Here is a 26,536-nt window from a genome sequence, read left to right on the forward strand (position 1 = left end):
AAAAAAAAAAAAAAAAAAAAAAGGTGGTTGGGTTGATTGGAGTAAAAGTATAGAAAAAGTATATTCAACTTTCAACTCGAGCGTGTTAATAAAAATAAATAAATAAAAATGAAATTAAGGATGATTTGGGAAAGAAAAGTATATAATAATGTAAAAAATGAAACATGAGACGTGGTCCATTAATAATGATAATATCAGAAGTTATTATCCGAAGTTCGAAAGCAAATTCTATAATTATAATATGGTTTAATGAGATTTGAGGACTATATTGTACTTACAATAATATATAGAGAATGGATCTAGAGAGTATGATAACACTGAAGACATTTAAGTGAACTACTCATTTAGTGTTACAATCGGACTCTTATAGCAGTGGGATAATGAATGTGTTGCACTTGTTCTAATCTAGCAAACAAATCAGTCATGTGAAATTCAAACTTCATAGACAATGTTGGCGTATGCTTAAGCCTCGAGTCACTTTTGAGAGAAATGTGTTTAGAAAATGTGAGCGGAAAATATGTTGAAAATAATTTCAAAGAAAGCAATGTTATAGGCGAAAAGTGAATGAGCAGCAATAACAGCTTTGATAGCATATAACCCGGGTAGGAAAAATTGACAACTAGTCACATCTACTGTAATACATTTTGGGGCATTTTAGCCCTAGTAAGTGTAGACATAATTTTAGTGACTAGTTATATACCTCCGTATTGACACAACAAGTAATAGTAAATATCTATCTAACATGAAAGCAGGTAAAAGGGATTTGGAACGAGCATGCAGCCATGGAAAACATGTCCTGAACAAGTATGACCGGGACATCCGACATGCGGCCACAGGCAACACGTCTTGAACAAGTATGAATGTGATGTCCTCTCCCATTCAATTGGTTGATGTCTTTGCCAACCGACTCTTTACGAACTCAGCGATGTAAGGTGAGGCTGACTTCAGGGCTTTTGACACGCTTCCTGTTGATCTCAGATTGAAGAGTCTTTCAATCTACAAGAACGGTTGAAAATCACTTCTCGGTTCGTTGACTCTTCGTGTCTTCTCTATCGGAGACTCTCCTACTTTATTCGCTGGCCAATTTTTCTTCTTTGCATGAGGTTGGACCACCTCCTTGTGCTTGGTGTCTTCTTGGTCAAAATAGTAACGTTTCAAGTTACTTACATGGACAACTGGGATAGTCTGCATACATGGGAGCAATTGAATCTTATATGATGTCTTCTAGACTTTGTGGATAACTTCGGCTGGTCCATAGTATTTTTGCACCAATCCTTGGTTCTTGTTGCTTTGAAATCGGAGTTGATCTAACCTCAACTTGATTAGATCTCTCTCTCCATCTTAAAATTTTCATGGTCGACGCTTTCGACCGACCCTTCTTTTCATCCATTTGGATGGTATTTCTGCATGAACATGAGTTGCTTTAGAGGTTCTTCTCTGTCTCCCTCCTTTAGCTAAGGTGTTGGCTTGGCGTCTCTCTCATGCATTTGGGTGATCACTAACAAGAATTTTTACATGTCCTAACCCAACTGTTAACAAGTCATTCAATCGTTTGTAAAATTCAGCTAGTTTCGGTTGAGTTGTATGACACACATCTGTGGCAGGCAATCTCGCCCCCGACATAACATCAATCTCGTGATCTATCTGCTCAGGTGGAGATAAATACTTTGTCTAACTTTTAGGTCTTGTGGCATGGTGTTCATGTAGTGGCCAGGAGGTTTCTTTTGGAGTGAGCTCACTCAAGCTCCCCTCTTCAATCATAGCAATGGTAGCGAGCGTGGGTTCATCATCTGTAAGATACCTTCTCAACTGTAGTGTCAACATCATTTTTACCCCTTTTCGCAACGGGTGATAGTCTAAATGATTGTCAGGTTGGACCCCATTACTACTAAACATTTCGCTGGGGCATGAGAATGACTTTGTGTTCAAGCAAGGAAATTCATCCCTAACACAATGTCAAAGTTATCCATCTTTACACAAAATCATTTTGTTCCATCCAAGTCCCTATCTTTATCGGAGTTCTCTTTGCAACCCCTAAGACAAGTAGAACTGCATAATTGATAACTTTCATTCGTCTTGTATCTCAATGTCATAGTATGTTTATGCATTTCACTCCGGTCTCTGTCATGAAGTTGTGGGTGGCTCTAGAGCCGACAATAGTGTTCTTGGCCGCTCTATGATTGACCCAGGCCTCAACATGCATAAAACTACGTTCCACTAGCTGTTCTATCTCACCCACTCTCTTTTGAAGAGTAGATAAATATTTTAATGCCCTCATGCAGGAGTTTTCCACGTTTTCGACTAGTGGTGTTTGAACTATCACTCAAACTCAACATCTAAGTTTATTCCAAATTTTCCTTGGAAGGCATAGTGTGCTGCCTTTTGTGGGCACTCGACGGTGGGCTCCTTGTATATGAAGCAAGACGAGGGGCCTTGACTTTGACTATGACTATTATGGTTGGGAGGTCTCCGCCATGGAGTTCTACCTCGTTGGGAAGACTCGTATTCCCCTCCTTCGCCTTCAAGTCTGACACTTCCCCCACCTTTGGAGGAGTTTGATCGATAATTTTTATTCACACCACTTGCGATTGTCTGGTTTTGCCTTATCTCTTACGGTTGATTGATACTAAGATCAAACGATCGTTTGGTTGTGGCATAGGTCATGGAAAGGTTTTGAACTCTTTGTTCATAGAGCTTGATATTCGCCCCCAACTTAACCCTGGAACAAAACTAAAGACCTAGTCTTTTTCAGACATATCATGAATATCTAACATAAGCCTAGAAAATTGCTTCACATAGTCTCGAATATTGTTAATATGCCTCAGTTTTCTTAACTTCCTTCTTGTGATGATCTTGATATTCTCTAGAAAGAACTGAGAGTGAAGTTCTTGTTTTAAGCTCTCCAAAATGTCTACAATACAACGACCATCTTGAATGTCTATGTACTTGGATTTTCACCCCAACTTTACATTGTCAATTAGATAGATTATTGCCAACGTGACTTTCGCTTCTTATGCCACAGTATTTATGGCTCGAAAGTACTATTTGAGGTCAAAGATAAAATTCTCTAGAGCCTTAAGATCTCAAACCCCACATAAGGCTTGGGATCTGAGACTGTTATCTTTTTGAATCGGACTACACCCCCATTGGAGTTTAGTTCCCCAACACTCTCATGGCGAGGTTTAATATGGCGCTTAAATCCGTCATTCCAACCCTAACCACTCCAAGGGCTATTCTCAAATCCTCAAACATTTTTTAGACCATCTAAACGATAGCTTGTTGGCCATTGCTAAGCCCTCTATGCATTCTTCCATTACTGCAACAGGGCTCATCGAGTTATCCCCACGATCGAAGCCACCAGCAATTGTGACCTTGTCTTTTAGGACCTCAACCGTAACCATTAATTCACAGGCAGACATTGCCTCAATGTGGTCTGTCATCTCGTTGATGATGGTGTTAATATAACACATGCGGAAGCAATTTGAATCTTAGGCACTCTAAGTACATCAATTATAGTAAATTAGCTAGCATGTTCAAAAGCATTAAATGAGTTTGAATACTAACCTTTTGTCGCTCAAGTTTCTTTTTCCTAACGAACTGGTTTCGAATCACCACTAGTGTCTTCTCCACTATTCTCCAGCCTTAGAACGGGATTATGGAATTCGATGAGTGACTAAACTTGGGAGGGATTTAGTATATATGAAGAGAGAGTTTGTGAGATTTTTTTTTTCAAGGTTTTCCCTTGGAAGACCTTACATGTACCATGATCACTCTATTTATAGAGTCAATGTTTGCATGTTCATGCAAATTTGAGATCACCAAATTTTGACATTCAAAATTTCACTCAAATGTTTGGGATTATGTGGCAAGCAAGCATGTTTGAGTTAACCAAATTTTGACTCTTAAAATTCCACTCAAATTTGTGGGGTTTATTTGGTAAGCATGCAAGTTTGGTTAAACCAAATTTTGACACCTCAAAATTCCACTAACATAGGTTTTCCATTAAAGGAAGTCAACCTTTTGACTTTCTTCATTTTAATTTAACAATTAATTTGAATAATTAATTTCAAATGAAAGTAATATAAATGATTAATTAAACTATTTAATTAATATTTAACATTAATTCAAAAGTCAATTCCAACACATATTTGATTAAAATATTTAAATCTTATTTAAATATCTTAAATTCTCTCCTTTTATTTAATTCGTAAGTAAAACAAAAATGCAGTTAAATATATCGTATATATGTAGCACATATTCCCTAATTTGAATTCGAACACTTCGAACTCACTCGTCACATTGTTCTATTGTTTAGTCCGATATGAGCTAGCAGAGGGACTTGATGGACCTATAGATCATGGGCTCCAACGATCCAAGATTAATCGGTTAAACTCATTAACCTTGTTAATCAACAACACTCGTTAACTACTAGGACACTCCACTATAGCCTAGTAGTTGCACTCCCCTCACTATAGATATATTTCTCTCCATTTGAAATAACCATGATTAGTAAGTCCATCCTTCACAGGTTGCTCGTAACTAGAGCTGGGTCAATTAGCCGTTTTACCCCTGAAGTTACTTCTTGTTCCTTATGTCCCATTGATCCTCTTATGAACAATTGGTTTGTGGTCCAACTAGTAAACCGAATCCCTCTCAAGCCAATGAGAGGGTGGGGCCCCTTGTTCAAGACCTGGAGTCAATGCTTAAGGGAACTACCTCTCTTCTATCCCCAAAAGTGGGTAGGAGTGAATTCCATCTTGCACCCCACGTCCCCAGCCATTCACCCAGTCTTACCTCTGAAATGGGAGGCCTATTGAGTCGGCGAACTTGAGCCACTCTCAACCATGCAAATCTAAGGATAATTCTTAATAAACAGGAGTCCATGGTTAGCTTAGGATTAAAATCAAGTTACCTAGGTCATCGAATGAAAAGAAAATCAGTCTCAGCAGTAAGCGACATTATAAAGTTAGAGTGATTTTCTTCATGGTCCGATCTTATGCAATACTCATTGCATAGGACGCCCCCACTCACATGTCTCCACATGTACAATTTAGTGATCACATTGTTATGTCATATACAAAAGTGGGCTGCATCCATAGTGTCCCCAAAATAAGGTACTCAGCCTTATCCCTATACTATAGATCATTTTAACTATATACTTGAACTTGATTCACTCTTATGTCTCTACATATAGTTCAAGTAATCATACTATAGTCAGGGTGTTTTTAGTTTATTGGAGTTAGATTAATAATCATAAAATTCACTTTATTCAATAACAATCTTTACTAAATAAACAACAATAATAGCTTTATTGAAAATAGAATATGTTTTTGTTTACGAATTATGAGTTTTAGAACATAAAACCCAACAGTGGATCCTATCGACTTTAGCAGCAATCTCATTCATGTGAGATTCCAAAAGGCTCATTTCATTAGGAACTTTGCTCAGGTAGAGTAATTAGCCTTCGGTCTCTACCAATTGGTCAACTTGGGACTTGCTAAGTCGTTTTGCAACGTACATGTTTGTGTATTAAGATTCATAAACCAACTTGAATCTCATACAACTTGTGACAATCACACTCTTGTGGCAGCAGGACAGCGATTGTGCGACACTAGTTCTAACCCAGCGAACAAGTCAGTCGTGTTGATTTCGCATTTTGTAGACAATGTTGGCATATGATCGAGTCTTGAGTCACGTTTGAAAGAAATATTTTAGAAAATGTGAGCGAGAAAATATGTCAAAAATAATTTTAAAGAAAACAATGTTATAGGCTAAAAGTGAATAAGCGGCAACAACGACTTTGATAGAATATAACCCGGGTAGGAAAAATTGGCAACTAGTCACATCCCCTTAGTTTATTTGTTGGCATTTTAGCCCTGACAGGTGTAGACTTAATTTTGGTTATCGGTCATACACTCCCGTATTGGCATGACAAGAAATAGTATAGGTCTATTGATATGAACTAAGAAGACGTCAATCATGCAATATAAACTTCAAAGAAGATGTGAAAAAAATGTTGTTCAAATTATCACAAGATGTTGCAATTCATGTCAAATTAAAGAAGCATCGAGCTTCATTTATTTCTAAATGGTTACAAATTTTTTATGGATGATAATTTAGAGTTAGGTTGTTTTTTTAATATATTTTACGGCTTATTTACATAGTATACACAATGAAGCCATGTATGACCATAAAGTATACACAATGATTAATTATGGTTATAAAATATGAAAGCTACCACTCTTAAAATGTCAGAGGGAAGATTATATGTTTTAATTTTGAGGCTATATAAAGCCATGTATGCTTTCTTTGTGAAGAGAATTAAAATATAGTAAAATAGCATTTGTACTTTCCTTTAACCAATACTAAGTTTATTTGCTATTCTATGTAGTTTAGATTGAATGTCTAGAATTCTTCCCGCTAAACATGATCAATCTAGCTGGTGGAGTGATTAGAATCTCAAACAAGTGTTCTTGCCTTGAGATGTTTGATCAATAAGATAATTTGGATTTTACCTTAAAGTGATTCATTATCATGGCTAAGTGTCCACCTTTCATTTAGGTAAGAGCTAAGGTTTTTTTTTTTTTTTTTTTTTTCCTTAGAATCATTAAAGCTTAACATGATCGATCTTATATGTAGAGTGATTCGAATTTTAAACAAATGTTTTTGTCTTAAGATATTCAATCAACAAGTTAATCCAAATCTTACTTCCCTTGTGATGATTCCTTATCACCTATCTAACATGAAAGCAGGTAAAAATAGCTTGGAACGGGAATACAGCACTGAACAATAGCCCTGAACAAGCATAATCAAGACATCCAACATGTAGCCACATGCAACATGTCATTGAATCGACAAACAAAGTCATTCTCACCAATAATTAATTAACAAACTCTCACAAACTCGAGTTTATGACTTATTCATGATTGACATTAAGTCACATAATTATCTCTTGACATGTTAATCTTGATTTACAGCGACATTAACTTTTGGCCTAACATGTTCCTCCTACGTCTCAACTACGTATGATTCAAGAAAATTATAAATAAAATAATAAAAATATATTATTAAAAATTAAATAATTAATCAACATGAATTTGAGATGTTCCGAATTAGTCTAGGGTTTTATATATATTGACTTTTTGATGTAAAGGTTAAAAAGATTAAAATGAAATAGTTAATATACCAATTGTAATTTTGAAATCAAAACTCAATGCCAAGAAATAAATCACTATAGTAATTTATTGTGATTTATTTACAAAGGGCAAATCCAACAATAAAACAAAAATGTTAAACTGTATTTCAAATCTTGATGTTGTAAACTAGAAACCTTAGTTACAAAGTAAAAAAAAAATTAAATTCGTAGTTACTCTGAAAGAAGTAAATATGAACTTCGCATGCTTCACCAAAAACTTGCATGCTAATAATCAAATTGCATTTCCTTTACATAACTTTCAAGTCTTTGACAACTTCCCCATTGGTCTCTCCCTATCAAAGTTCAATGGTAGTACGAACACTAAAACTTTATCTGAACTATGTATGAACATTCAACTCTCCAACAAATAACCATTCCTAGGCTTCAAAATAATCACATAATTTAAATAAATAAAAAATAAAATAAAATAAAATAAAAAGTGAGGAGATGGAGTCCACATAGCATTTGCATAACCCACCCTTCCACAAAAAATTTACAAGTTAATATACAAAGATTGAGGGCGTGGAGTTTTGGTACCTGATTGAGAGCTCCTTGAGACAAAATGTTTGTGGTGTTCTCCAGGATTAAATGGGATTTAAAGCTAACCATTAATCAGGATGGCCACGATACTGATATTGCGTTCAAGATGTACCTTTCTTATTCTTTTATCTTCTTTTCTTTGTCTCAAGTCATTTCTAATGTTGTAATTCAGGGTGCAAGTACCAGCACTTTGATCGTTCCTTGGCTGTTTGCTGTTAAAATTGTGGGGCTATCACTCTTCCAACAAACAGCGCTTATGAAATATGAACCTGCATCTTCATCATTATCTTCTAAATCTGAACTAAATCTATGCCAAGCCATTGGTTTCGATATTGCCTGCAAGTAAATCCCGTTTGAACAACTCCTTGATATCAACTGATTATCACAAGGAAAATCTAGAAGCAAATAAGGTGATTGAAAATAAATGATAACCTTGTGATAAATGAAGACTTCGTTAGTTTCACTGCCGCATGCTATGTATTCACTGTTTACTGTTAGACCCACAAAATTCTTCTCATTTGTGTGTCCTCTATACACACACAGCTGCAATGATGAAGAAACAAAGCAGGATAAAATCAAGAAAAAGAAAAACAAGGAGAAAAAAGAGCACAATTTTCATGAAGATCAACTCCAATTTGTATGTAAATAGACAACATATCAAGAAGATAACTCACAGGCATATATTCCTTTACATCCCATAATCGCAGAGTGCTGTCAGTCGAAGCAGATGCGAGTTCGTTGTTCGACAAGAATTTCACATAAGAAACTGCTTTCTTATGGCCATTAAAAACATGCAGAGGCTGGCTGATATTTCTCAAGTCGTAGTAGTGAATATTATGATCAGCGGAACCCACCTGAAAATGCTCGGTATTAGAGAAAGAAGGATTTGCTTCACTGTGCAAGTAAAAGTTCATCAAGATTGTCAGAAGATCTTTGGTTAGATGAATTCACACACATAATTTCGGTCCAGCGTTTATGATATTTGTGTAGATAGAGCAAAATAGACGTACCGCGACGTATAAGCTAGATCCTGGGTTGTACTTAACAGAGCAAACGTTTGCTTTCAGGTCAATGTTAAACACACTAGCTTCTTGCCTTGTGCACCAAATTTTGACCTGTTAAAAGAAATAGAAAAATGCACCTGAGAATAGTATCACAGAAAATAAGCAGAAATATAATTTGTTTCAGTAAAGACCATCCAGAACTGACCAAACTATTGACCCTTGGCCTATTTCTATAAATCATGTTTACCAGTAACAGTTTCAGTATGGATCTAAAATTATAACGGTGAATTGAGAGAAACAACTCAACAACTCAACAATTTCCATGTACAACGGTTGATGAGCCAAATATACTTTGTTCTTCAAGCATTGGAAACGTTGAAAATGATGCATCTGAGAAATCAGGGAATTGCTGGTTGACTCTCACGTATGGCCCATCAATCACAAATCCAATTTCTAAGATCAATGATTTTCACCAACTCAAACTTAAGTTACCTTACAGTCATCGCTGCCAGATACAAGCATGGTAGGTTCAGAACGTGAAAAATCTACACTCCAAGCTCGTTTTTCATGTTCTTCATACTCCATAACACTCTAAAAGAAAAAGAGCCTGTTAAAAAAGATAAATATGACCAAATAATGGAGAGATAGTTAACAAGCTAAGACAACTTTAACTAGATAACGGTCACCACCTGACGAGTATTTACATCCCAGACAGTTACTATTCCCTCGTAATCACTACTAGCAATATGACTTTTTGTGTACTTATTCCAGCTCAAACAGCTAAGTTTTGATCGTGTAGACATCTCAACAACGGGAAAGTGAACATCGGCTGGTTCATTTACTACCTGGAAATAGCAAGTACTATCGATAATTTATCAATCATATTCATATTACATTTAAAAAAATAAATAAAAGCAAATAAGATACAGTTATATCATGTGGCCATAAGCCACAACATAAACATTATTCTGAGTGAGGCACATTCAGTCTGAGCCCTTTCCCCACATGGATGATCCAAAGCCAGAATAATTTAAACTTAAAGATACAAGTTGCATTTACTGATACTTCTCAGTTAGGCACGAAATTTAAATATAATCTTTGTTATTTTATATGTTTAGTAACTTACTAATGAATCAACTAAGTTTCAGGATTTATATCAAGAAAATATAAAACAAACACCATCCATTAATACTGTGATTCAATCCACTAACATTAGATTAAATTAAATACGAAGTCCTTTGAAATATTCAAATTAAATTGGAAACCAACATATCAATATATATTAAAAAGAACTATACATTCTTTCTGATGCGGTGCTTTTTTGTTCCTTGTTTTAAAATTACAAAGTCAATAAATAATTTTCAAAAAGGTTCATATAACTCAATAATCTCCTACAAAATCTATAATCTTTATTTCTTAAGACTTTCATTATCTTATTATTCATAATACTTAATTTTGCAAATATAGAAAATTTATCAAAATTTTTCTGTTCTTTTCTTGGACTTCGATTTATAGGGTGACTTCTTCAGTGAATCTCCAAGAAAAATCTCCATAAAGGTGTTATCCCCTTCAGCTTGTTCTTTATGTTTGAAGGCCATTGAAATCAGAATCACTAATTATTTCATTGCCTTTTCTCTCGTCATTGCTAGAATGCCCTAATTTCTCTCACCGTTCTTGGGACTTTGGGGAAGATAACTTCTCTGGTGGGCTGGTTCTTCCCATCAAAACAAAGTTATTATGGTTTAAAGCTTGCAAAGCTATTCTCTTGGATTTTGAGTTGAAAAGAAATCGAAGGGCTTTTTAAGACAAGTCTTTTGGTTGAGTGGATCGATTTGAGCTTATCATGTTTAAGGCTTCCCGGTGGTATTCACTGTCTAATCATTTTTTTGTTTATTCTCTCAATGACATTTGTAACAATTGGGGGCCTTCGTAAGAGCTATGATTTTCTGGTTTTTTTATCTTTGATTTTATTTCTGTTTTTCTTCTCTTTTTCCTTCCTGAATCTACTCTTTGTAGCCTTTGGTTGGTCATATTCTGTTCCTCTGTCTGCTTATCAATGAATTCTCGTTTCTAGTTCAAAAATTTGCAATGTTTCACCGTAAATTGAAATGAATATTTCAAACATGCATGACTTTCTTGCAATTAATATCGTTTAAATTTTCCAATGAATAACCATTAAATGCTTACCGAGCTAAACTCAAAAACCTTGATGCAACGTGAAACACCAGCAGTTGCAAAGAACTCATCATCACGATCAAACTCTATACTGAAACAAGAATGACATGATTATCATTTCCGAATTGTTACTAACTCAAACAAAGCCTAAAGAAAATATTAAAGCACTTATCTCAGCGATAGAAGAAGGTTCAAAGTAACTTATGAAACAACAATTGAATGACAATAATCTCATTATTTCAGGATCCCTAACATTTAAATGTTTGCGAATAATGAGTTGTAAGCAAAAGGTTAGAGATTAGCTTAGAGAAAAATTTAACTTCGAATTCAACTTAATTTATTTTTTAATTGAACGATATCTACTAACGCTCAATCAATAATACCTTGATAGATCCAAATTAAAGTGTATGAAGATTAAATCAAGTTTTAGAATGATAAATAAATCCAGTAAAAGAATCTGAATCACTATGGCAGGATCTCCAAAGGAGTTAAATGTCTCAATGTATAATGTGAATGATGATCCCTCACCTGGATACAATATTTGCAGAGTGAAAAAGATCACCATGTCGAAGTTCGGCAATCACTCTCAATCGGCTAATCCATAGGCCATGTGATAAGACAGAAGTAAACAAATAGTCAACACTCACACAAGAAACCATAGCCAAATAGTTAAAACAAGTAAATTAAAATTGTACCTGTATCGCATAAAAGAAGTTAGAACAGACTGAAAATCTTCAAGAGCTGGATTATAACTTTCTCCACTGCTCAACTTTATATCTTTATCCTCTTGCTTAACCAAATGCTTCCTCCAATTTCGTCGTTTTTGCAGATAGTAGTCTTGCAATTCATTAAACTATATGAAAAAGAGGATAGATCCTATATGTCAATAAGTGAATCAAACAGTTACGTAGGCAGTCCATTTCTTGTTAACAATCCTATTTTTTCTAATTAAAGATTGGTTGACATAATAACATAGGGAGATGGACTCAGTAAGCATAGAAAATATACAATTATCCAAATTTTACCAAAAAAGTATCAATATGGTTCAATAAAAAAAAATGCAAGGAACAGGAAATAAATTAATGTATAGCTGCCTCAAACTAGATGCCTTAAGAGTTCCAAAAGGATGTCATCAGAACATTATGAAGAATTCTTTCCTAATCTGCTGATCGCACTTTTCTTCTTGTGCAAATAGTATCCTCATTCATATCCTCTTTGCTCTAGGTGAAAAATTCTTTCTTACTCACTCTCCCTATTTAAAAAAAAAAAAAAAAAGATTTAAAATGCTCAATTTTTCTTTTTTTCCCTAACCAGAAGCTGAAGTAACACACATTTTTATAATTGAAATGAAAACAGAGCACAAATATTAATAATAATAATAATAATAAAAGAAAAAAAAAGGCTAAGTCACTAAAAAAGAATCAATCGTGCAAAAGAAAACATGGTAAGAAACCGAGTTTTCATTGAGAAACATGAAAGAATAACCAAAGCTACAAAATAACAAGACAGACAACAATACAAAAGCCCCAAAAGCTACAAAAAGGAGGCAACAAAATAACAAGCCAGACAACAATACAAATGCCCCAAAAGCTACAAAAAGGGGACTCCAATTTAACCTTCCAGAGGGAGGAAAAGGCAGTGGTTTGGGACAGCAATGGAATTGACAAAACTAGAAAAAAGAGCAGCAAAAAAAAAAAAAACCCTTGAAGGATCAGGGGTCCAAACCCTCAAATCCCCCCGAGCACATGCAGATCAAGAATAATAAAAAGGAGACCCATTACATCAACCATTTATCTATTGGAAAGATGGCGACTGAAACACAACAATAAAGAGGAAGAGGGGTTAGAAGATGGTAAAATAGAAGGCACAGAATGAAACTTCTTGCTTAAAAAATGATATAAACGAGGGTACAACTCACAAAGAGACTTCTCACCCACCCACTAGTCTACCTCATACCCACCCCAATAAAACATTTAACATTAAGAAAAAAAAAAACGGACGGGAAACCAAAGGAAATTACTTTCTAGAGATTTTTAGGTCGACGAGTACCACCAACCTCAATCCACTTGAAAGGTATAGGTCGTACTGACTCACACTAACCTTGTGCCACAAAGTGTTAGGCTCCATGAAAAATCACCACAACTATTTGGCCAACAGAGATTTGTTACGTAGACTCAGGCTACTAGTCCCTAATCCTCCACTCCACCAGCTTGACCTCCACCTCCTACTAAACCAAATGGGAGCCTCCCTCATTATCCACCCCTTCCCACAAGAAATTTCTTCTCTCTCTTTTAGCTGAAACCAAAGTTCGGAGAGATCAAAAATAATTGGGATATATGAAACTCTTGGGACGTGATCTAACAAGCTTGTTGAAGAACAAGACCTTCAGATCTAAATTATCCAATAACCTCAAAAACGATAAAGAATCAATCCAAGGGTAAGTTTTTGAATGGATTAGCTTGATGATCAAGATCAAGAGTAAAGAAAACTCATTTCGAAACTCGTAATTCGAATCACTCCACAAGATAGTTTGATCAAGACTACTTGAATGACTCTTGCATGCAAATCTAAACACAAGAAATGCAAAGGAACAAGTTCTTGGTTTAAGAAGCATAATATGCCACTTTTATTTTAATATCCAAAATCTTCATGCTAAAGCAACAACATGAATGGCTATTTATAGTCTTGAAAATAAATTTTAAAGTAACCTATAGTCAAATGAAAGGTTGTAACTCTAACTAATTATAACTTAAAACCTTAAAAATAATACTCCAAAATTGAAAAATACAATGAAACATCCCTAAACCCAAGCATGTATGCAATCCACCCTGAATACTTTGTAGCATGATTAAGACACCTTATTTCATATCACTACCTTCCTTAGAGAAGAAGGCCTTCCTCCAAAAAGATAACTGCTTCTGAACCTAATTCACAATCGGGTTCTAGAATATAACGCTCCTATGGTTACCTCCCAGAGGCAGCCCAAGAAAAGATGGAAGCCAACCCAACTCACACCCCACCAAAGAGGCCCAAGAGCTCAGCTTAAAGAGGCAACAATTAAAGCCAATAGAACTTTTACCTCTGTTAATATTAAACCCAGGCATCACCTCAAAGAAGGATAAAAAATATTAAGGTTCGTAAAGGACTCTTGCCCCAAGCATAGGAATAGGGTATCATCAGCAAACTAAAGATGAGAATGGTGGACCAACTCCTTACCCACTTTGAACCCTCAGCCACTCTGTTCTTCATCACTACAAGTGATACAAGTCTACTCAAGACATTCACCACCATGATAAACAGAAAGAGCGACAGGTCCCCTTGCCTTAGCCCTCTAGATAGAGATCTTACGCCTAGGCCCCACACTCATAAAGATGGAGAAATTAGTAGACCTAATGCAATTTAAATCTAATATCTCCTTTTAAGTCCTAAACCCCTTCTTACCAAGGACCTTGTCAAGAATCAACTGTACAAGAAATGATTGATACCTTGGTTCATAAGGATTCATCCTCAAATCTATTTGTGAAATTTTGTCGCAAAAATAAGTTATGAAAATACTTTGCACTCATTTGCACAAATGAAGCTTTCAAATCTATTTGTGAAATTTTGGTTTTTAAACTTTGAATCAATTATAAGCTAAAAAAATATAAATAAATAAAAACCAAATTGAAAAGAAACGCAAATTAAACATATATACCAAATGATAAGGAATCACTCCAAGGGAGAAGAAAATTCAGATTACCTTGTCGATCAAATATCTCAAGGCAAGAATACTGATTTGAGATTCGAATCACTCCACAAGAAAAGTTGATCATGTCAAGCTTGAATGATTCTAAAGCTCTAATACCAAATGATAAGGAATCATTCCAAGGGAGAAGAAAATTCGGATTACCTTGTCGATCAAATATCTCAAGACAAGAATACTAATTTGAGATTCGAATCACTCCACAAGAAAAGTTGATCATGTCAAGCTTGAATGACTCTAAACATGCCACCTAAACTACATAGAATTGCAAAAAAACTTAATCATTGGCTAAAGGAAAGCACAAATGCTCCTTTTACTACATTTTTCAAGTCTCCTTTACAAAGACGACATATGTGGCTTTATGTAGCCTAAAAAATGAAACCATTGACCTTCCATGAGGCATTTCAAGAGTTGTAACTTTTATGCTTTGTAACCATACATAGCCACTATGTAGATGTAACTTAAAGTAATTAAATGTCATTGAAGAAACATCATTAACTCTAGATTATCATCCACTCAAAATTTGAAACCATCCAAGAATAAATGAAGCTTTATTCATCTTTAATCTGGCATGAATTACAACATCTTGTGATAATTTGAACAACATTTTTTTCACAACTACCTTGAAGTTTATCTTACATGATTGATGTCTTGGTTCATATCAGACTCCCTTTGTGGATTGTCATTTTCAAGCCCCCAAGTGTTAAAATGGGGAAGAATTATTTAGTTTTGCGAAGTTTTGATTTGTCTTCTAAGAGATATTAGGATTTGACTTGTGTGAAGATTTTTTATTTCATCGCTGGTGATGGTTCTTCCAACCTTCCTTTAATAGGTTAATAGGTTACTAGCTCAAAGCTAAAGAGCTTCAAGGTTGCTTTACGATGAGTTTTAATTGGTTGGTGGTTGGTTATTAGTTTTCTCGGGAAGAAATGAAGTAGCCATCGGTTTTCATCATTCATTTGGGAAATGAAGTAGCCTTGGTTGAGGCCTTATTCGTAGTTTCATCATTCATTTGCAAGCTCTCTAAATCTACCGTCGAAGTTTTTGGGAAAGCTCTTGGTTCTTTAAATGTTTGTTTATTTTTATGGTTAATCCCTATTTGATTGTATTTTCTGTTTTTATTTTTATTTTTATTGTTATTTTTATTTTCACTCCCTTTGGAAGTTTGTATCCCTTGAACATTTAGTTTTTTCATTATAACAAAAAGTTGTTTCTTTTTTAAGAAACATAACTTTTGAGAGGGCTCCACTGAATAATAGAGTATCAGTGTATTCAATGATCAGAATAAAAAGAGAATTAGTTCAGAACTCAAAGGCCGAGATGATATTTCCAAAAGTATGCACCACTAGAACCGAGAAGCTAATATTTATAGTCTTTAAAACAACCAACAAGATTAGTATTACAGAGAATACACATTAGGAAGGTCAAAAAGAATCTATCTCCAAATCACTGCAATTTCATTTACAGAAAGATTTGAGTACCTAAGAAGGCAGACTGGAATAGACCACTGAGATAATTTTTCTTTAGAACTGGAGTTTAAATAAATAAATAAATAAAATTACCTGTGTATGGACCCGCCTTTTATTTGCTACGCCTAGTCCGGATTGAGCAACAGAATGCAAATCTGAACTGCAGTGAGCATCTTTTCTAAGTAGTCCCTGAGAACCTACATGAGTCTTCGCATCTGCTCTAGCATTGGGTGAATTCCCAGAACTCATCCAGCCTTGTGACCGTTGGGGGCAACAATTAGCTCCATTTCCATTCTTGTCAATTAATGAAGACCGTGATTTTGTTGATACAGTGTCATCAACCAGCATTTTCATTTTCCCTGAATACCTTTCTTTGGACCTATATAGTTCCAATCTCTGTTTCTCCACAGAACTAATATCTTCCTTAATGTAGTGAAGATCAGCTTGTATCTATAATGGGAAAATAAATAAAAAATGAAGAAATTTAACAAAAGTTATTCTTGATCAATAAGAGAATCTCTGTATCTATAATGGGAAAATACTTTATGCATGCACTAACACTCAACCGGAACTTCTACCATTCAAGTTACACAGTCATAATGCCCTTTACATGCACATAAACTAAACTTTTCCAGATCCCATCCATATTGTATTGAAAAACATATGGTGATTCTCTGAAGACATGTAGCAAAATTGTGGATGTATTTGTTTACAAATGAGCAAAAGTATTGAAATAAAACTAACTCATTAAACCAGTTCAACAATGTCCGAAACAAAGGAAAATATAAACTCAACAACGAGTCAAAGTGCATCAATAAAAATGTTCCGAGAGTTAGATTGAAATTCAGAGTTCCATAAATTAAAATTTAGATGCCCCCGACAAATTTAACTATGTCAAGACTACATATTTAATCTCTGGCATTAAATCAAAGTAGTTTGTACTTCTTCAATAAAACTGTTTCATCTCCAACTTGATAAAGTTAAACTTACACAAATTCTAAACATGACATTACTCAGACCTCTTTATTAGATCTGTCAGTATCATCTTTAACACACAGAAAGGCAGCCCATCAAATTACAGATAGGATAACCAATCAAGTCTCAGAAAATACTTCTTTTATTTTTTTTAATAAGAGCACATAAAGTTGTTCATGTACACGATTTCTAATAAGCAAGGAACAAAAAAAAATGACAATTGAAGTAAAAGAGACCTCATTAAGCTCCTCAAGCTTTTGCTTTCTCAAGTAATACAAGAAGCCAAGTAAAATTTGCATATTTGTCTCCGCTTCTTCTTGCTCCATTTTTCTTTTCTTCTCAGCAAGGAGGGTTAAAAGTTCATCTAGATCCTTTATTGACATGTCACAGCCCTGATAAAGGAAACAAGGAATTTTAAGCTTGTGAATGAGGTCAATGAAAACATTGTAAGCAGATTAATAATAGGAGGTTTGTACTAAAATCCGCACATTAAATAGCAACGGTAGAATACTTGCATGGAAGTCAACCAAGAAAATTATATTATCCTAGAATCCCAATGTTAAAGGTAATAATGCACACCTTTACAGTTCATCAGTGGAGTGACAGTGAGTAGTAAATTCAGGGAGGGAAAACAAAAAAAAAGAAAGCTGTAACAGAAATTTTGCTGACCTTTTGTAATGCATGATGAAGATATTCAAATGGGGATGTAGTCTTTTTTATCTGACGAGCAGCAGTTTTCTTTAAGAACTGCAAAAATTGGTACACAAGTAACTACATATATGCATTGCAATGTCATAATTAAAGAACGCAATTTAAAATTCCAAAAAAGACAGTGACAATTGCTTGAAAAGGTTAGAGACAAGGGCATAAAAAAATTGTTTTAACGTAACATGAAGAAGATCGCTTGTCTAGTAATTTCCTTTAATACATGCTACTGTCAATTTAAATAATAGACTTTAAAAAGTTCGATTTCTTAGAAAACCAACCTTCTAGATTGCATATTTGGATCCCTACTCCTTGTTTGAATTGTAATAATCTAATAAAAGAATGTTGATTTATATAATAGCATAACCATTCAGGAGAAATTTTTAAATGATCAATGTATCGTCAGCATATTTGGATAATTTAATATTGCATGAGACACTAGATATAATAGAAGTTTACAATATTGAAGCATTAAGTAGAACTACTGCATACTGAAGATTTTAGGAACTTCTACCAAGTTAGATCAAGGTACAATAAGTGAAGGTGAAGCAAGAGCTTAGCTGCTAGTAAACTATGAAAATATTCATTTTCTACCCTCTTTTTTCTTTGATGTGAAACAGACATTTTGTTGGGAATGCGAAGAAATTTACAAGTCTAACAATCTTAGAAATTAAAGAGATTACTACACCCAGAATGGAATGACTTCCAGTACAACAACAATCTAACCGAGACCAGTAGTTTAACCCTCCAGCGTGCAATCTTAGGTACTTAGTCGCCAACATATACTTGGCAAAAATATGAAGTTACATGTGATATCAACTGATATTCGTATACTCAAGCTTGGGGTTCGAATAAAACTGAAAAGTTTAAGAAACTTCTGTTTCAGTGATAGGAATTAGAACCAATTGAAGTAATGGCAACTAACCAATCCAAGTTAAATCTCTAGAACTATGCCCTCCTTAAATAGTAAAATTAATATTTCTCCTAAAAGGGAATCACCTAAGTTCGATCACGAGAAATGAACGGCAAACCTTATCAAGCAAAATATTGGGGAAAATACTGTTGCTTCTGATGAAATTACTGCAACAAGGACAATCACTCTTATTCCGAAGGTGAGTAACAATGCACATATAGCAAAAGCTATGTCCACAGGTAGTGAGAAACGCATCCTTAATGATCTGCATGCAAATAGGGCAAAGCATATCCTTATCCAAATCCTCGGCGTTGACATCAGACGCAGAGGCCTTCGCCTCTCCGGCATCGAATTGAGCAGCCATCACAACCGGCAGCGGCGGCGGAGGAGGAGAAGAAGAAGGAGGAGGAGGAGGAAGCGGCAGCGGCTGCGGGGCAGGGGAAGCAGTGGAGTCGAGAGCAGAGGGATCAGGCTTGACAGTAGGAACCAATGCGCCGATAGAACCCCCACCCATAACTGATAATCCTGGTGTTCCAGAGTAGTAGCTGAAGCAATGGAGATATTTTGGGAGACGGGGAGTGGAGAGCCTGAGAAAATTATGTGGCTGCCATTGAAGGATGGAGAGAGGTTTAAAGAAGGAAAGAAGAAAGAGAGGAATCAATCAAAAGCTTTGAAATGAAAATCAATGGTGGGTTCGTTTTGGTTTTGGTTTTGGTTTTGAAGAGAGTGGAAAATATTGGCGTCGTTGCCTTTTTGGACACATATTTTTGTGAGGGCCAAAACTGCCCACGTTAGGCGGGCGATTTCTTTTTCTTTTTTTATTTAATATTTTATGTTTTTTTAAATTAAAATGGCTTGTTAATTTAATTCTCTCCCGCTCGACAGAATGTTGTGAATTCTGACTTGTAGTCCATTGTTAAACCTCAGACATTTGTTTTTCAAGTCGATCTCATATTTCTGGAAATAAATCTACACATTACTGTTGAAATCATCGATGGAGGTGACGTGGAACTTTGATCCACCTACTGATGGAACTAGAGATGGTTGCCAAATGTCTGTATGAACCATTTCCAACTGCACTTTCTTCAATTCTCGAGCAGCCTTTGTGAAGCTAACTCATTTTTATTTGCATGCAACGGAGCTCTCATAGGAACCCATATCAACAATTTTTATGCCTTATAAAACGCCTTTCGTGGGCATCATCCTCATTCTTTTGACGCTCATATGTCCAAGTCTATTGTGTCGTAGACCTTAATTTGAAGCACTCTCAGCAACAACAGTCATATTTACACATCGTGCAATGGTGTATAAGGTTCTAGATTTTGTGTCATGTGCTACACAATAGTACACCATAGCACCCTTCACAATCTTTCACGAACTCTTCTAGACTCTCTGCATCCTTTAATGTCCACTAATTTTCAGACTCTCTGCGTCCTTTAATGTTCACTAATTTCCTGTCAAAATGTTAGACATCCTCATTTCCTTCAATCTCCAAGGCTTTGTTGTCGGCAAAATACTCATCGAAATTTTTAGACTTAAAATTTCAAAACGGTTCCTTATTTGGAGACGAATGAAAAGATGCACATGAATCTAAAATCTAGGATTCAATCGGATTGTCCACGCTGAGGATTAGAACATCCCCAATGTCTTCTGCTGAATTTATAGAATCATCGCCCTCCTCTAATTTGTGATTATGTTTTCTCTTTGATCTTGTACAATCTGTCTGAAAATGACCATCTTCTCCACTACTCCAACACGTTAGGTTGGTCTATTTGGAAAATTTTTACAGTTTTTTATTTTGATTGACCTTTATTTGGGACCTTTGATTTACTTTTTCCCCTTTAATGAACACTAAGAGCACTGCCAGATGACTCCCCAATTTCTCGTTTGCAAATACTTTCCTAAGAACTATATCTTGGATTTCATCGAACTTCAGTTTCTCAGATTCTTGGGAACTATTGATCGCGACAACAACAATATCCCACAACTCGGGTAAAGAAGACATCAAAATCATTGCTTTTATTTCATCTTCGAAATTAATTTCCACCAAAATCAGTTGACTTACCATTCTATTGAATTCATTTATAAGATCAATAACAGATCCACTTTCAGACATTTGTATATTGAACAATCTCAGCATCAAATACACTTTGTTTATAACCGACAGTTTTTCATACATATTCAACATCACCTTCAACAGATATGACGTTGTCTTCTCTTTGATGATGTTGAACGTCATGTTTCTGAACAACGTCAACCGGAGCTTCCATTGCTCTATGGACATGGTATCCGACTTCACCCCCAACAGGGGTTCATGAAAATTTTTTTGGTACAGATAACCTTCAATCGAAATCAGATCGATCAAACTTCTCAATTTCAATCTTTGAACTTTTCTTCTTCACAGATCGTGGTGAATCTCGCCTAACTTTGATACTAGTTGTTAGGATCGCACAACAACACACACAAAACACTCGATCTAGATGACCAAAAAAAAAAAAAAAGAAAGAAAATACAATGAAGAATATTAATTAAAGGTTTATATTGATAACCATATATAGTATAGTTAGTTAAGTTAGTTAAAGGTTTATATTGATGAAAGCATGTACAAACCAATCTCAAGAGTATTATATATTATATATATATAGAGAGGTTTACAGGCTATTATATATAACTATATATATATAGATAGATAGTTCTTTACTATAGATGTAACCGTATATAGCACATAGTTCTACTAGTCGTTTACCCAAAACAAACATCAATTTTTTAAAAAAAAAATTACTGACCGGTGTATGTCATTTTTTAAAAATTTTACCGAGGGTGTATGTTTGAAGTATCATTTACCAAAAAGATAAATTTTACATAGGATCAAAACATAAGAAAGTAAATATATATACAAAAATCAAAGATTAAGAATTATGATGCGACCAATACAGTCAGTGAACACAAAGAGTACAATATATTTTATAATATTGGTCTTCGACTTGAATTTGATTTCTAAATAATTGGTATAACAAAGATAGGCTCAATGTCAGCTTGTACAAAACCATCAAATAATCTATATATGAACCTTACACTCTTTCTCGTGTGAACGTGTGAGATATTTGCTATGTGAGAATCTGGTGAAGTTACATTTTCTTTCTATGTACATGCATATAATACTCATCATAATTTTTGCTTTACCGGAGGGGAAGAAGTGACGGCTTTCTTTAGACAGTCTACAATGCCTTCACAATCTGCTGCTTCAGGAAGGTTGCAGAGTGGCTCATCATCTTCAGGACAGCTCTCTGAATACGAATGTGGGGACCGGAGATTACCGTGTGATTGACACGCTCTCATGGTCTTGCAGTGCTCGGCTTCGTCGTCTCTGATGTTCACGAACACATCGTACAAGTTATCTAGATAGCAAAGGGGTAAACAAATTTCACAAGATTATCTTCTAAATAATTGAGAGTTGTAGAACTTTAGATGTTTCACAATCAGTTATAATTTAAGGTAAATTTTGGAAATGAAGCTACGAAGGTAACAAACTTTTAATACTCCTACTCTTCACGCTGCCCTCATTAATCAATTTCTTGGGTGCATTTAAATTACTACGGGACTTTCGAATAAGAACTTCTTTGTCAACTATCGGTGGTACGGATTGGATTCGCAAGATGCTCAAATTGTCTCCTTAGCTTTTGCAATCATATTGAAATATAGGCTTTTGAGATCTCCCACGCTGACTCTTGCTCTAGCATTATAACTAGCACGCTGACTCGAGCTTATTTAGGATTTCTTGACCCTTTATTTAGATTCTTTAGTGGGGCTTTCAAAAAGAGAACTCGGCTTACTCTATTACCTTATTTATGAGATTTTCTATCTCATCTGATTAGCTGATACTGGCTCAGAGGTTAGAACGTTAGAATATTCAGTCCAAGTGAACTTTCTAACATAAACAATACAGACCATCTACCACCTTACATCAACTATTACGTATTATACTATCAGCCAGCAATTTATCGGCTCATTTAGTAAACTGAGGGAGCTTAAAAAATAGGGTTGGCCTAAACCCTATTTTTGCCAACCTTTTTTGGAAAAGGAACCTTTTCTTGTTTAAGACATGCCTTCATGGCTGCTTATGTCATGATATATTAGACTATGAACTACAGTAACTAATTCTGATTTCAAAATTTACCTATTTTTGGTCTTCGTGAATTGGGAGCTCTGGAAGTTTGAAATTCATCTGAATGAAATCAATTTCTTAGTGTCAATTTGAAGTGAATAAAAAGAACTGTGCATGTGGTAAGGTAAGAAAGCTAGAAATTACCAAATAAGTATAAGTCTCCTTCAGTGTAATATTTCACAGCAACCTCGGGAGCAGGCAACTTTTTCAACTCCTCTGTAGATAAACACAAGGAAGAATACATGAGAACAATATTCTTTTTTGAGATATACTGTTAACTAGAAGAAAATCAAGATCATGAACCTCTAGTGCAACCAACATACCTCCTTGGGCCTTTAAAAATTTATCATAAGTTGAAAATGCATGGCTTTCAACACATTCAGACAAGTGATCTGCACTAATCAAATATCAGTAGAGAAAAATGTCATTGAAAGTTGAATGCAAAAAACTTGAAGATGTTACAAGTGCAGCAAAGTAGAAAGTGTCCCAAAGTATCTAGTCACTTCTTATTGTTTTACATCAAAACTGGTGCCAAACTGCAATTTATATTTTAATTTCATTGTAGGTTCTATAAGGAGCAAAGCTGTGAGATCTCATATTGATTGGAGAGGGGAACGAGTGCCAGCGAGGATGCTGACCCAGAAGGGGAGTGGTTTATATTCGGGCGTAGATTGTGAGATCTCACATCAATTGGAGAGGGGAACAAGTGTCAGTGAGGACACTGAGCCCCAAAGGAGAGTGGATTGTGTTCGGGCGTGGATTGTGAGATCTCACATCAATTGGAGAGAGGAACAAGTGTCAGTGGGGATGCTAAGCCTTGAAGGGGGGTGGATTGTGCTCGGGCGTGGATTGTGAGATCTCACATCAGTTGGAGAGGGGAACAAGTGTTAGCAAGGACGTTGGCCCCGAAGGGGGGTGGATTGTGAGATCCACATTGGTTGGAGAATGGTGGAAACCTCTTCCTAGCAAATGCATTTTAAAAACCTTGAGGGGAAGCCCAAAAGAAAAAGCCCAAAGAGAACAATATCGGCTAGCGGTGGGCTTGGACTGTTATAAAAACCATGTCAATTTTCTGTTTTCTAGGTAATTTGTTACGATTTCAAAAGCAAAATGAACAAGCCCATAAAAGGATGCAAGGAAGAGAGTATAAGCAGCTGTTAATTTATCAACTCCAACAATACTTACAGGCCATTCTGGGGCTAATCATATACATAACCACTGTCATAAAATAGTAAGCAACAGCGATATGTTGAGCAAGAAAGCGATCAAACCACCAATCATTACCCCCCAATTCCTGCACTCAACTCGGAAAAGGAGTTAATTTATTCAGTAGTTCAATGTCTAGATGGGTGCATATACTCGAACAGTTCACAAAGATTATGAAAATGAAAATCTTGTAGCAAATAGTCAATTTAAGGAAAAGGATACTATGCCATTTAAAAGAAGCCCAAGATAATAAGTACCTCCATGATCAGCAAATGATGCATCTCATTCCAGCTCTCGGCAAAGTGAACTTTCAGATAATCAGCTCTTCTCCACCAGCCAAAACTTTCGTACATATGCAGAACTGACAGAAATGCTGCCATTTAAAACGGACAAATTAGGAACAATTACAAAATATATGCTAATGTCCTCATCCTCGAACAACATCCACAGGAGCTGTACAATCTAGCTCCAAAATGAAATTAGTTTCACAATGATTCTTTTAACTTAAACACCTATCTGCATATTTGTTATAGAACTCAATTTCTTGTGAATGAAAATGTTCTTCATTAGGTGTCATAAAGTTGCTTCAATAGCCTACTGTGAGATCCTACATCGGTTGGGGAGAAGAACGAAATATCCTTTACAAGGGTGTGGAAACTTCTTCCTACCAGACACGTTTTAAAAACCTTGAGGGGAAGCCCAAAGAGGACAATATCGGCTAGCGGTGGCTTGGGCTGTTACAAATGGTATCAAAGCCAGACACCGGGCGATGTGCTAGCGAGAAGGCTGAGCCCTTAAGGGGGGTGGACACGAGGCGGTGTGCCAGCAAGGATGCCGAGCCCCGAATGAGGGTAGATTAGGGGGTTCTACATCGGTTGAAGAAGGGAACGAGTGCCAGCGAGGACATTGGCCCCAAAGAGAGGTGGATTGTGAAACCCCACATCGGTTGGAGAGGATAACAAAACACCCTTTAAGGGTGTGGAAACCTCTCCCTAGCAGACACGTTTTAAAAATCTTGAGGGGAAACCCGAAAGGGAAAGCCCAAAGAAGACAATATCTGCTAGCAGTGGGCTTAGGCTATTACACCTACCATAGCATAGTGCATTTAGATAACAAACTTCGCCAGCAATGAGAATAAAAGTCCTACCCATGTTAAGATTATTCAGATTAGCTCTGTCTCTAAGAACGAATAAAAAAGAAGATCATAACAACGTGCTAGGCATGAAGTAAAATAAAGCTCAATATATCTTAGAAACTCACCAAAGTAGGGAACCCTTGCAATAGTTTCCAAGACAAAGAACCTTGGATAGTGTCTGTCGTGGTAAAAAGCGTCAAGAATTCTTATAACTGAATCCTGAAAAGATGAGTAAAAGTTAAGTCATGATTCAACATATCAGAAGATGAAGAGAAATTTTTCAGAGGTGATCATTTTTCTTGGACAAATTTTACCGTGAGAAGAACATTAACAGATTGTTCAAGCTTAATGATCCATTTATCCAAGGCATTGGAGGATGAATTTTCGGCTCCTCCCTCACTTCCCCCTTCCCCTCGGTCGACAGGAGAAGCCTTGGGAGGAAATGACTCCTCAATAACAACTTCTTCCTCATCTTCCTTCAGAACAGTTGCCAGCACTCGACACAACTTTCTACATCACCAATCACAAATGATAACAAGGAAATCGATAAAAAAAACAAACAGAATTCCAAAGAAAGAAAATGAAGTTGCGTTAAGAATTCTCAAAAGCCTAATAAGAAACCAGCCCTAGAACATTCTCCGTTCACTCAGACATTTATACAAACACTAGATATGCAAATCCATAACCATCTGAGATCCGTTGATCCCGCTGTTCAAGAACTATGTACAGGAACCCTTACCTGGAAACTAAAGGGCGTGAAGAGAAGGAACGGCGAGAGAAGGCAGTGCCGATTCTGAAGGAAGCAATGTTTTTGGTGTTGTATGGATTCAATTGGACGGAGGAGGTTCCAAAAAGTGCCGAAGACGAAGAAGTCCAAGCAATCGACATGGTTTCGGAGCGAGGGAGAGAATCGTGAAACCGAGGTTGGAATGGTGGAAGGGAATCTGGGGAAGTATGGGGAACGGTAGAAGAAGCCAATCGGCAGCTAGCACTTTCCGCAGGCCATTTCCTTGCTTTGCCAATATCAATCAAGTTTTGTATTTTGTTTTCTTCGTCGTCATTTTTCTTTTCCAATTTTTTTTATTCCCTTAAAGTTTATCTCTTAAATCTCATTTTGAGATAATAAGTTTCTACTGTGTTCTCAACTTTTAAATTTTTTATTTTAATTTTTCAAATTTAAAATTGTTGAGAAAATAAATAAATCAACCTAAAGACAACGAACAAAACCAACGTTTAAATACAAAATAGAATCCAATTAGAGGAGGATGTTGTTCAAATTTATTACAAAAAAGGAAAAGGGAGTCAAATATAA

The 26,536-nt window shown here is 35.7% G+C and overlaps 2 protein-coding genes across 2 annotated transcripts; both read right to left on the bottom strand.

The window, feature by feature from the left end:
- Positions 1–7,385: 7,385 nt before the first annotated feature.
- LOC111490025 (E3 ubiquitin-protein ligase COP1-like) lies at positions 7,386–19,413 on the bottom strand. Its single transcript, XM_023138455.1, has 13 exons — positions 18,837–19,413; positions 17,770–17,847; positions 17,337–17,492; positions 16,219–16,575; positions 11,610–11,767; positions 11,443–11,508; positions 10,927–11,005; positions 9,429–9,584; positions 9,232–9,330; positions 8,746–8,850; positions 8,410–8,589; positions 8,168–8,278; positions 7,386–8,071 (listed from the first exon to the last, which is right to left on the bottom strand). Exons 1-13 carry the CDS (start codon positions 19,230–19,232, stop codon positions 7,904–7,906), a joined length of 2,109 nt encoding a protein of 702 aa, XP_022994223.1. The 5' UTR covers positions 19,233–19,413; the 3' UTR covers positions 7,386–7,903.
- A 2,292-nt stretch (positions 19,414–21,705) lies between these two features.
- LOC111490026 (ubiquinol oxidase 4, chloroplastic/chromoplastic) lies at positions 21,706–26,276 on the bottom strand. Its single transcript, XM_023138456.1, has 9 exons — positions 25,964–26,276; positions 25,539–25,734; positions 25,350–25,443; positions 24,347–24,462; positions 24,069–24,177; positions 23,207–23,275; positions 23,028–23,099; positions 22,896–22,943; positions 21,706–22,116 (listed from the first exon to the last, which is right to left on the bottom strand). Exons 1-9 carry the CDS (start codon positions 26,110–26,112, stop codon positions 21,884–21,886), a joined length of 1,086 nt encoding a protein of 361 aa, XP_022994224.1. The 5' UTR covers positions 26,113–26,276; the 3' UTR covers positions 21,706–21,883.
- Between the last annotated feature and the right edge of the window lie 260 nt (positions 26,277–26,536).

The sequence above is a fragment of the Cucurbita maxima genome, unplaced genomic scaffold (assembly GCF_002738345.1).
Source record: "Cucurbita maxima cultivar Rimu unplaced genomic scaffold, Cmax_1.0 Cma_Scf00015, whole genome shotgun sequence".
Taxonomy (NCBI): domain Eukaryota; kingdom Viridiplantae; phylum Streptophyta; class Magnoliopsida; order Cucurbitales; family Cucurbitaceae; genus Cucurbita; species Cucurbita maxima.